This window comes from Filicampus tigris, chromosome 14 (genome assembly GCF_054856515.1).
Source record: "Filicampus tigris isolate MCC_2025a chromosome 14, RoL_Ftig_1.0, whole genome shotgun sequence".
Classification (NCBI taxonomy): Eukaryota; Metazoa; Chordata; class Actinopteri; order Syngnathiformes; family Syngnathidae; genus Filicampus; species Filicampus tigris.
In genome coordinates this window covers 12728638-12741370 of record NC_141230.1, presented here as the reverse complement: position 1 = coordinate 12741370, position 12733 = coordinate 12728638, and the positions used below count along the sequence as shown (strand labels likewise).

General features: G+C 38.8%; 1 protein-coding gene across 1 annotated transcript; it reads right to left on the bottom strand.

Annotated features, from left to right (window-relative positions):
* Positions 1 to 283: 283 nt before the first annotated feature.
* On the bottom strand, positions 284 to 11096 carry ednrbb (endothelin receptor type Bb). The gene is given in 9 exon segments (XM_086051501.1): positions 284 to 555; positions 4601 to 4709; positions 4782 to 4915; positions 4977 to 5120; positions 5890 to 5958; positions 5960 to 6083; positions 10169 to 10281; positions 10440 to 10848; positions 10958 to 11096. Coding segments are annotated over 8 exon segments (1176 nt in total). The 5' UTR covers positions 10803 to 10848; positions 10958 to 11096; the 3' UTR covers positions 284 to 435.
* Positions 11097 to 12733: the final 1637 nt, after the last annotated feature.

Here is a 12733-nt window from a genome sequence, read left to right as displayed (position 1 = left end):
ATTCGCCTATTGGTTGATCAATATGTCAGTGCAGCGAGCACCATCAACCTACCCAGTAGGCAAATAGTTCAACCCAAGACACACTCATGACCGCACCCTCATTTGAATAACATTCAGACACTAGAAAGAAAGACTTGAAATTGATTGCAAACTTTCATCTTGTAATTTTACAATTGTTACAAACTTTTACAAATCTTTTTTTCATATTCCAGTTTTATTCTTGGAATATATTTCAACTTTACTGTCCAACTCTTGAACCCTAATGATTTTGGACAGTCTCTGATGGTATCAAGATGGCCCAGGCAGTTTTAGTTGTCATCCATAAGGTTTCCAAGCACACTATTCTAAATGCTTTGATATCTACCGTATACTTAGAAATGTATGAGAGCACACCCAATGCTTGCTTGCCGTGTTTTCTGTGAGCTGCTGGCATTGCTAGGCGTCCTCTCGGCCGGGCAAGCAATCACTCAGCTTGCAGGTTTGATCTGACAGTCTCTTCCGCGGGTCGCCATGAGGAACTTTGTTGAGAGGCAGACGCCAACTGCAAAGGCATGCCTGGAGAACCACACACACACGTCAACAATGAATGATTTTAACACTTCGCCTGCACAAATGCTGCTGTGAGGTGAAAGTTGAGGCGCTCCCAATCCAACCGGGGGACAGTCTGCCCTTGGTTGTTACCAGGGCGTCCTCCAAGGAGGGAAATGCCTTAAACACCTCAGGGAGGCGTCCAGGAGGCTTCAGCAAACTTAGCTTTAGAAAACAGGTGAGTTGCTCACAAGATATTACAGTGGTTAACTTCTTTTTACACAAGAGAAAAACAATTATGTTTTCAATCCTTTGATGCTTTCAATCATCATCACTACTTGCACTACAGCTGGTGCATTCTTAAAATATTTAAAGTAAACTTTTATCATCAAAATGAATCATTTTGTTGTTAAAAGTGCATTTACCAACAAAATTATCATTATAATTATTATTATTGTTATTATTATTATTATTATTATTGGGCCAAAACTGCTCCTATAATTGTGTTTGAAACAAAATGATTTTGTTGTCAAAATGCTGCCACACTAACATTGAAAATGTGCAGCAAGTGCAAGTGATGCCCTCAAACAACATGACCTGTGTTGGAATAAAGGTCGTGGAGTCAATGATTACACAATGGACTGAAAAAAATGTAAATAGTACTGTTTTGTTCTGTATCAACTCCATGTAAACCCACTGAAAGTGGGCACACAAAATTGGATTTTTTTTTTTTCTTCTTCATTGATTATTTCACAAAAGCTAATAAACTTGTACTGTTTTATATTTGGAAATGCCCTGTTGAAATACGTCATCTGCATGAAAAAATATCAAGTGCTGCAGAAAATGACATCCAAACTGAGACACACATTTTGAATAATAAATCTTTTTATGATTTAAAAAAAATAACTAACTCAGACATACATAATATTGTAAATAATGATCATAAAATAAAACCAAAACCAACCTATGGCTGGAAATATCTAACACAAAAACTAGTCAAGCAGCGCCTGAGCATTAGGCCACAAGTTTTCATCCACATCGCAATGGATGTCTTCTCTTTTGATGTACCTTGGAAAGAATCTTCTCGCATGTCTTATCCTTCCCTGACAGGCCTCCGCATGTATTGCCAGACAACCTGCATTCATTGCATCCAGCAGGAACATCTCCCAGTATGGCTGGTGAACTCCTCAATGGGATTGAGGAAACAGGAGAATGCCGGCAGGAACTGTATTATGAAAATGGGGCTGCACTGCTAACCATTCGTTCACAAGGTGGTGGAAGGCAAAACTGTCCCAAATGATGACATAAGAAGTCATGCCAGGTCTCGGACGGGCTCCTCTTTCCAGGTAGAGTCAGCCTGTGCGGCAGTGAATTGCGCAAGGTGATGAGGTTTTCCATGCTGAAAGGACTAATGGCCGGGATGTAGCAGAGGACCCCATTGTTGGAGATGGCAGCAGGCATGGCGCTATTGGCAGCCTCCCTCATTGTCAGCATATGGTTGATTAGATTGCCAACAGTTGCGGTGCAAATTTCATCGGAAATCTGTGGTCTGGGTTGTCTTTCTACGTCTTTTCTCCCACCACGCATACTCAGGACTCTTCTGCTCAAAAGTTGTCTTTCATGTGTTTAGTGTAAAAACTGTGATGTTGGATGTGTCACTTAAAGCGGAAGTCAACCCAAACATATTTTTTTCAAGAATATGTTCCCAGCAAGCCCACTAGTTGAAACACGGCATTCTGATTAATTTTGCGTTTGTGGAATATAAATTAAGCAGCAAAATGCACTCGTTTACAGCCATCTCTGGGGCGGCCATTTTGTCTTCTGTCGACTGAAAATGACTTCACCACTGCTCACAACGACCAAATACGGTTGACCTGTCTTCTGAATCTGAGCCGTGATTGGTCGTTGTGAGTAGTTGTGATGTCATTTTCAGTCGACAGAAGACAAAATAGCCGCCCAAGGAGATGGCTAAAAACGAGTGGATTAACACTTATTCCACAAACGCAATATTTATCAGAATGCCCTGTTTCAACTAGTTGACTTGCATAGAACATATTCTTGAAAAAAAACATGTTCGCATTGACTTCCGCTTTAAATAACAGCATATATGGAAATAGTCAAATTATAGGATATATTGGATATATTTACATCGGAAGTGGGCACCTGGACCTGCAGTGCAAATCCAGGAAGAGATTCTTTGGCAGTAAAGTGTATCATAACACGCGCATTCTTTTTTCTTTCTTTTTTTTTGGAAAGCTATATAAAATAAAAGCTTTTAAAATATGTCCCTTGGAATTTGCTGTGAGGGTATCTGCTGATGTGTTTTTTTTCCCCCCCCATCTTCCCTCTCACAATGGTTTTCCAGACCATTTTCACTTATTGCACCCCTGGGTGCTTGCTCACTGCAGTCTGCAGTCCATTTTATGGACATGACTCAATGTGTATGGGCTGGGAGGAGGAATGTACACTCACCGGCCACTTCTTCAGGCACGTCTCGGCTGTTTAATGAGAGCCAGTACAACGCAGAGGATGTATGAAGCTCATGCACAGGTGTAGGGCTACACAACAGATGTGTTTGTGTTATTTTACTGCCCTTATTGAGGGCAACATTTTAGGTATGGCTCTCGGTGTGATGCAGTGCAAATCCAACACCACTGCACAAGCGCAAGAGTAAACATCCATAAATCAAATATCAAATAAAGGCAAAAGGCGGCGACAGTTCACGCTGAATTTACGATCCAAAGTGTTGCATTTCACATTTTCAATGCACATTTAATGCTTGCCGGACTTCTTTGTGCAAAAAACTGTGTAAATCAAAAAAGCATTATATCACAGCGCCATATAAAACACCTTATAAATCTGATCTAACCAAAGATCCAAACAATAAAGCACAGGAGAAGCCATGGCTGACACCGAACGAAAGCGCGGAAAAAAATGAGGATTTATGTTCCTCAGCAACATTTTTTTTTTTCTTTCATGAAGCTGAGAAACCGTAAACGTTCCTTGGAAATGTTTGGATATGTCTTGGTTCCATTCGAGCCATTTAATTAGTAAAAAACGGGTTGCAAGTTGGAATAAAGTTTGTAGAGGCAGGGATGTTTCTTGCATGTTGCTATAGATAAGAGGTGTGTCTTTGTGTGTGTGTGGGCGGAAGTTGTTGCACAAGATTAAATTCGCCATTTCTTTGAAAAATAAATTCAGGATATTCTATAATAAAGGAAATAAAATTGCAGTTACAAAAATTAACACTATGAAAATAGTCATGACATTATGATGAATAAATAAAGAACATAAGCAGAGAACAGAGTCAATGTTTGAGGAGGGAAACAAAGTCATAATATTAGGAGAATGAAGTCGTAATTTTCGTTGTAATTATATGAGGATGTTGTTGCAATTTTACAAGAATAAAGTCATAATATGAGAAGAAAAAAGTTGAAAAAAATTCGGAATAAAGTTTAAAAAATAACGTCATATTAGAATAAAGAATAAAGTTGCAACATTATGAAAGTAAAATGAGAATTTTCCCAAGAAAAAGGTGTCATTTTATTTTTTTTAAAATACGTAATGTTACAGGAATAATGTTTTAATTTTAATAAAATAAAGAATATGAAAAACAAACACTTTTAGGGGGATAAAGTTGTTATATTATTTGAAAAAAAATTCAATTTGTGAGTGTAAAGTTAAGTGTGTAAAATATTATGACAAAGTAGTAGCTTTACACGAAGGGTACATTTTAAAAACGTATTATCACTTCTCAACATAAAATTTGAATGTCATCATGAGCGTCATGATTTTACAAAGATGAAGTTGCAACATCCTAGGATGACCTTTTGTGGAGTGGTGGGAATCATACTATGCTATTATTTAGATGAATCAATACTAAGAAAATAAAGGTTTTAAGAAAAAAGCTGCAAGATAATGAAACCACAAATTGAATTTAACCAGAAGTGCTATACGATATATTTCCATGAATATTTTCTACTATATTTCTCTAGTGTCGAAAAAAGTTGAGTTCTACAGAAAAATAATTCTACTGAGCCACATCATTTGGAGGAAGAAGGTAACATCTCACCTTGAAACAGGTTTGAAATCTTTCGCTGCCTACGTACAAGGCCACAGGATTGATGCATGAGTTGAGGGACGCGAGACTGATGCCAACATAATCCAGCACAAGAAAGACACTAGAAAAGGGACGATTTGAGTACAGTATAGCTAATGCTTACAACAGAAAGTGTTATATTACCTAAACTCACCTTAGTAGCCGGCACCTGTTTGGATCGTTGTCATTGTATACGGTTGCCATTAAGATTCTGCTGAGGTGGAGTGGACACCAGCAAACAGCAAACACAAGCACCAAGTATAAAACACTCCTTGATACTCCTTGCCTCTGAAAATGCAACACTTTTATCAATGACGGTTAAGTCAAAAATGATGAAAGACACGCATACCTGCTTAGTGTCGCCGCGCATGAATGTGTTGTCTTTGTTCTTCCACACAGTCCAGCTCGTTAGCGCGTAGAGGATGGCAGTCCAAGCCAGTGGCATGCAGAAATAGAAGCTGAATAGCCACCAGTACTTGACGGCTTTATACGACTGCTCACCAAAAAAGATACAAGCAGGAAATGAACATATTGTATTCCAACATTCAACATACAACATGTTATAGTCTCCCTATAAACGGCATCAAAATTATGCTACATATGTATTGTGCTTATTACGAGGACAGTGACAGTTGGGTAATTGCCAACACTAAGCTAAACTGAAACATTTTCCAAAAATGAAAAAATAATAAAAACCTAACAAAGCCATTAACCAACTGAATTTAAAAAACAAAAGTCAAAATTAAATAAAAACAAACTATAATGAAAAATCTGAAACTATTATAACAATGGTTAGCACTAGCATTTGTGCTAATATTACTGTAGAGCAGTATCTATTGCTTAAACAAAGCAAATAAGTAAATACTTTTAATAACAGAGAATAATAGCTCTGTGATTGCAATAATGACCATCAAAAACATAATAGAAGGATCCGTAATATTAGTGTAGAATCATCCAGGACACCTGTTAGCTGTAGCATTGTGCTAACACTGCTGTTTTGAGTTGTGCACACTGCTTGAACCAAGTAAATGCATACAAATAGCAAAATGGAAGCTTCCTTTGAGTGCGACATTAGCGGCAAAAAATAATGTAAAGAAATGTTTTTTCTTTACAATTCACTGTGTTACTATTTACCAAATACCTGTTTTGAAAGCTGTCATTAAAACAACAAAGCCAGTGGTTTTGCACAGTACTGTATTACATCAATGGATTAGGAAGTGACATCAAAGGCAGGTTGTTACTGGCGGGTTGCATCAGGTCACCTGCATAAACGGTGTGGTCTGCACCGGATGGAGCAGACAAATCCTCAGATGTCGCTCTTTGTAGTTCACATTTTATCACGCTGAAGCCAACAAGTTCAGGTATGGCCAGCGTAATGGAGAGGAGCCATGTGAGAAACATCCACACACACATTTGGGTTCCTTTGAGGCGTTGCTGAGATATGATAGCGAGGTACCTACAACACGCATTTTGTTTTTTCAGCCCTCAAACGGTAATGCCATACAAAATATTATAACATGTTCAATGATCCCTCAAATCTTGTTCTAACACAATTTGCACAATTTGGAGTTCCACCAACATTTTCATGAAGAATATGCAGTCCAGTAAACCTTGTTACCAGAGCTGGGCAGTCCGTCCCTGGGCCGGACCAGTCGGACCCTGCGGCCCGGCCGGATGCCCATTTTTGGGGCGGAGGGTTGGGGGGGGGGGGGGTGACACATTTTAAAAAATAGCTGGACATGGCCGGAAGTGGATTTTAGTCCGGGGCGGGGGCCGACAATGTTTATGAATATGGCTGGGGGGTCGCGGCCGGAAGGGTACCCAGGTCAAGGGTGGAGGGTTATGGCCGGTCGGGCAAAAAAGGGTCAAGTGCCCAGCTCTGCTTGTTACATTATTGTTGGTCCTCATTAGGGGAGAACATGCAAGCTCCACACAAGAAGACCCGACCCAAGTTTCAAACTCAAAACCTCTCCACCGTGAGGCAGACATGCTAACCACTACTGTGCTGTGCTGCCAATTCAAGATTAAAACTGGACGTATGTACTAAATGTTAACAGTTAGATAATAAAACAAAAATGCTATCTACCATTTTCTCCATTAGTCCTGTGGGGCGTAATCCATGGTATTACATGTGTTGAACCACTGGAGGGCAGACTATGCCCGTGAGTACAATGTTACTGCATGAAAAAGAAAAAAAGGACTCCAGTGTTGTGCAGGTAGTTAATAAAGATGGCTCCGTGGTATCGCATAAGAGAACAGTGACCTTTCGTTTTAAAAGAACCCAGCATAACACGTAGGTCAGTACTTGATCCGATTAGGGACGATTACAGGGACAGACGAAAACCCACTTTCGTTCTTGCTTAGTCCGTCCTTTAAAAAAAAAAACGTATCGTCCTCCGTCTGTCCATCCCCCAAAATGGGCGTCCGTCTGGGACAAAGTGCCCATCTCTGAAATCTTCAAATGTTTTTGCTAGTCCGACCAGTCTGACAAAAATGTGCCCAGCTCTGTATATAAGATCAACAATGTCGAGGTTTTAAGTACATCCAGTGCTTTGATTTGGGCTGTGTGATCTTTTTTACAGTACATAAAAAGATTGGATTTAACAAAAAAAAAATCAATAAATAAATCACGCATCACTCTCTGCTGTGAAGGTAACCTATGATTAAAACAAAACGAAACAAAACAAAATTGAATAAAATAATTCCCCTAAGCAGTTTTCGTAGCCTGCTGACGCACACTCATTACTCCGAAGACATAGCGGCGGCGAACAGCGATGAGCTACTCCTCTATAGAAGCACAGTTTTGTCAGTCATTTGGAATTGGTTCTGGTTTGCGGCGTCAGACAGAGATCAACAAACAGTCCGCTGCCAAGTAAATTTTAAAAACTGTTAAAACCTAAGCAAGGGGCACGGAAGGGAAAACTCATGCAACTAAACACACGATTGTTGGAATTATTGTTAGGAGCCCAGAGGAAGGCAATCACGGAGTTGACCACGCTGAACATTTCCAAAGACAGGGTGCCCGTTTATATATTACATTGCAAAAGCTGCCATTTATCCACACACTGATCCACTTTAATGGTGGTAGCAGATGTAGTGAGAAACTACATACAAGCTGTACTATAGCTTAGCCAAATCCATTACACACTTCACTGGGGTTTATTTTCATCAACTCACAGTTTATTGCTTTTTACCTGACTACTTCCGGTGGTGAGACTTCACGATAAGAGCATCCGGAAGTTCACCAAACATTACGGCAATATGAAATAAAAATCCCATGGCTGAAAAATATAGCCCAAAAATACCTCTCTATCCCAAAGTGCCCCGTCAGGCAGAGTTTGCAGTTTAGGGGCCACATTTTAACATGTAACATGGCATTGCTTTAAGTTTCATTTTGGAGACAGGCTTAATTTCTGTGCCACCTACCTGACATGTACCCGGGCGCTAAATACTGTATGCAAGATTTTTGTGACATATTCAAGACAAAGTTTCATTTTGTTTGGAGCCAGCACAATTAATTCATGTTATGTTCAGTGACAGTTTTGTTGTTAAATATTCACCTCAAAGGGATTTTTCGTTATTTTATTGATAAATGGTTAAAGATTTCTTTTTTATTATCAACTCTTTCAATGTCAACCATTTTTTAAAAACAGTACCCCTTGAATGACAGCCAATTTAAAGCATTCTGAATGATCTTTTAAGTCTTACAGAATCTTTCAAACACAAAAAAGGTTTGTTTCTACCTTATTCCATTTTTTAGTACTCAGCCGTAAAACAAAGGTTAATTTCACCCAAATCACCTATTTTGGTTCAAAAAATGCAGAACACAAGCTTAAATAATTTTTGCTTGAGTGACGCCTAAAACATCTGAAGTCTTTTCTTCCTAAAAATTCACCAAGACAACTATGAAAATGTGCTTTTGATGCAAACATAATGTATTTACAATGAATCACCAGTGTAATAATTTTACATTTGACAAACTTTACAAACTATTTGGATGCTATTTAGTAGTAGTAGTCGTATTTAGTAGTGTGTGCATGCATGCGTGTCACGCATGTGCGTGTGCGTATGGATAAAGAGTCAGTTCCTCCAAGTTCTGAATAATTCATCGAAAGGGGGAAAAATTGATTAATATCAGAAATCAGAATTTCAAAGGAAAAAACGGGAATTTTATTTTAAGCTGATATCACCCAGCAATAGTTGCACCCGTTGGACGGTTATTCACTGATGTTACTCATGACGTAATAGAATTAACTTGGATGCACAAAAAGTTGAAGAAAAGATGAGCTATGCGACATCTGCTTGTTGGTTTTAAATGATTGATGCAGTGAGCTGATGCGATGGACTGTGACTGTCTGCATATGTCGTGCGCATGGGCAGTGGGGGCCCAGAGGGGCAGCATTTTCTCTGGATGGAATGGGCTAACCAGTGCCTCTGTTGTCTCTTTGGTGTGGTTTTATATATATATATACTGTGTGTGTGTGTATATATATATATATATATATATATATATATATATATATATATATATATATATATATATATATATATATATATATATATATATATATATATATATATATATATATATATATATATATACATATACATATACACACACACATGTACATATACATATACACATATATACATATACATATATACATACATATATATACACATATATACATATACATATATGTACCCTTCCGGCCGCGACCCCCTGCCCTTATTCATAAAAACTATCACCTCCCCGCCCCGTTCCGCCCCCCGGCCCCCAAAAAGAAAAAAAAAGTATTGAGTGTGCGCAGCTCCACTCCCGGACACAAGTTGTTTTGAAACAGTTGCATTCCAAGTCGGGGAGCGTCGCTTCAAAAAGACAGCGACAACAATGGATATCGTGCCTGCTACAACTATAAAGGAACCAAGATGACTTGACTATGCATTTAATTTTATTGCCAAACTAGTTTGCTTTGCAGCAGCAACGATCTGCGTGCTGCATGCTCTCCTCCTCTCCGTGTGGGAAACTGTATGTCATCGCAGCATGTGACATAATGGACCGATCAGAGCGGCAACAATTCCTGATGTGTGCATGGCATGTGTCGCAGACCTGTCGCCAACAGCACATATACATATCACATACATATATACATACATGTATATGTAGATATATATATATATGTGTGTATATATATATGTAGATATATATATATATATATATATATATATACACACATGTATATGTATATATATATATATATATATACACATGTATATGTATATATATATGTATATATATACACATGTATATGTATATATATATGTATATATATATGTATATATATATATATATATATATGTATATATATATATATATTTATATATTATTATTATTATGTTAGTATTAAATTAGTAGTATTTTAATGAGAAAACAACTGCTTAATAAAAAGAAAAAGACAAGATAAACTTTAACTGAAGTGTTTTGGTTTTAAAATCAGAATTTTTATCCACCCTGACAACAGAAAATTCTCATCTCCTTACCTGTCAACACTCAGCGTACACAGACTCAGCACGATAACTCCAACTGAGCTTTTCTGGATGAAGGGCACCAGCTTGCACAGCACTAAGCCAAAGGGCCAATCTTTCGCCATGAGCTACGTGTGAGAGAAAAAAACCCAAAACGAAACGTGTTCGCTGTAATAACAATCAATTTAAGATAAGCCTGAAATGAATAGAACGTGTGTGAAGGAGGCCGATAAGGCGGCGCATTACGTTGGCCTTGTAATTACATGTCGTGGGGCAAATAACTCACCCTGTAGGTGTTGACTGGGATGTCTACCACAATGTGGACCAGGTCTCCCAAAGCCAGACTTGCAATCAGGATGTCAGCGCCGTTCCTCATGCATTTGTTCCTGTGAATGATCCTCAGCAGTACTGAATTTCCCACAATTCCCAGCACAAAAGACACTATGGAGATGGCTGTAAAGAGATACTTTAAGGGAGCCTGGATTCCTGCCGAGTCGGGGCACATAGGAGGAGGTCTCGCAGAGATGTTGGATCTATGGTTGTCCATCTCGGAGAGTTGTGCACCAGCGGCTGGCTGGGAATGCTGATCGTCGGCCTCGCTGCTAATGAGAACATTTCCCAGACAAAGAAGCAGAGCGACAGCCCACATTGTCTGCGGTTTCTTCAAAAACGGCCCTCGGATGCGTTTGCCAGCACTGGGTTAGAAATGAGAGTAATTAGCATCAGAGCTGCTAGGAGTCTGGCAGCAAAGTAACTTGATACAGTGATCAAAAGGCAATTATAAAATGAATTGTCCCAGCTTACCTTTTGATCGCAAATGCCGCACAGTTTGGCTGCTGGCAAAGTTGCCTCGCGCGCGTCTGCAGTAAATACTGCAGCTCGGCCCTCGGAAGGTTTTATAGACGAAGATGCCGTTGTCGTCATTATTCATCAGTCTGTCAGTGGTGACTGTAATTACCACCTATGATGCATCACCTTCAATAAAAGAATGCCATTGAAGTGTCTGTTGTTAAGAGTGAGATCATGTTATGGCTTTTTGCAGGTGTGCTGTGCTGCAGTGGTAAAATGGCTCAATCTTTAAAAAAAAAAAAAAAAAGAAAGAAAAAAAAAAACAATATCCCAGGACAACAACATCATGGCATCTTACAGAAACAATGTCATCTAGTGAGAGTGGATACCTTCAATCACATCTCATGCAGACATCCGGAAAGACAGAATTTGTGAACTGAGGATGCGTTCACACTTGACAGGCTCATTTCCTTTGTTTTCTTCCAAGTGTGAACATCTTAACGAGGAAATCAACCCAAACATATTCTTTTCAAGAATAGTCCCCAGCAGGCCCACTAGATGAAACACGAATTCTGATTAATATTGTGTTTGTGCAATATGAGTTGAGCAGCAAAATCAACCCCTTTTTAGCCATCTCAGGGGACAGCTTTAGAAAACAAGCAAGCTGTGATTGGTAGTTTTCTGAGGCCTGGGTAGTTGCGATGTCATTTTCAGTCAACAGAAATGACAAAATGGCCGCCCCGAGATGGCTAAAAACAGGAGGATTAACTCTTATCCACAAACGCAATATTTATCAGAATGCCTTGTTTCAACGAGTGCGCTTGAATATGAGATATTCTTGAGAAAAATATGTTTGGGTTGATCCCCACTTTAAAGTCTCGTTTTTTTGTAAAATTGTTCATAATCTGCCAAAATGCTGCTTGTTGTGACGTGAACAAAGTGGAGTTCACTGCCTGTGCTTGTATGGAAAATATTTGCTCTCAAGTCAAGTCAAAATTGTCTGGAATAACAGTCACAGATTGTTTTCTTCACAGGTCAGATTTGGATCACAAAATGAAAAGTTTAAACATGAGCATTTCCACTATGGAATGTATTTACTCAGACACTAACATTTAAGTTAATACTGCAAATACACTAACTGCAGCTAGTTGGAGAATGTCATCCTCGTGCATGTTTCTGGATTTATAATCATTCTACCGCATTGTGCACTGTAATTTCAAAAGATCTATATGGTACCTGAAAGAGTCAGTATAACTCATTAGCATTAAAAAATCATGTAATATCATGTAATCAATGAAAAAAACGTAAAGCTATTTTATATATTTTGTGAAATATTGTAGTTTTGTGACATATTTACATGACAGTATTTTCAAGAATTATTTTTGTATAGGATGTCATTAGTTTGTGCCGATGAGCTGTACCAAGATTGATACATTGTGCTCATCCACCATCATGAATATTTTGTTATTTTTGTAAGGACAACACGTTTTTCATACAACTCTTTTATTGGATTGTAATCCAGGTGTGCTGCGGATGCACTCGCCTTGATACGGCTTCAGCTGCAGGACAGTGCGTCTGGGCTGTTCCGCCCCACCTGATATCCCCTACCACGTAGCAAGTATTGAGTCGTGTTGTTTATGTCTCCTATTCATGTGGCTGTCACAAGAGGGACCTGTCTGCGGATATATACCGATATATGTACGTGATCAACACACACACATCTCATCAACGAGAGTTTGCCAGTCCAATTGTTGTATCGGGAGTATACATTGTATTTCCGAAAACGTGAAC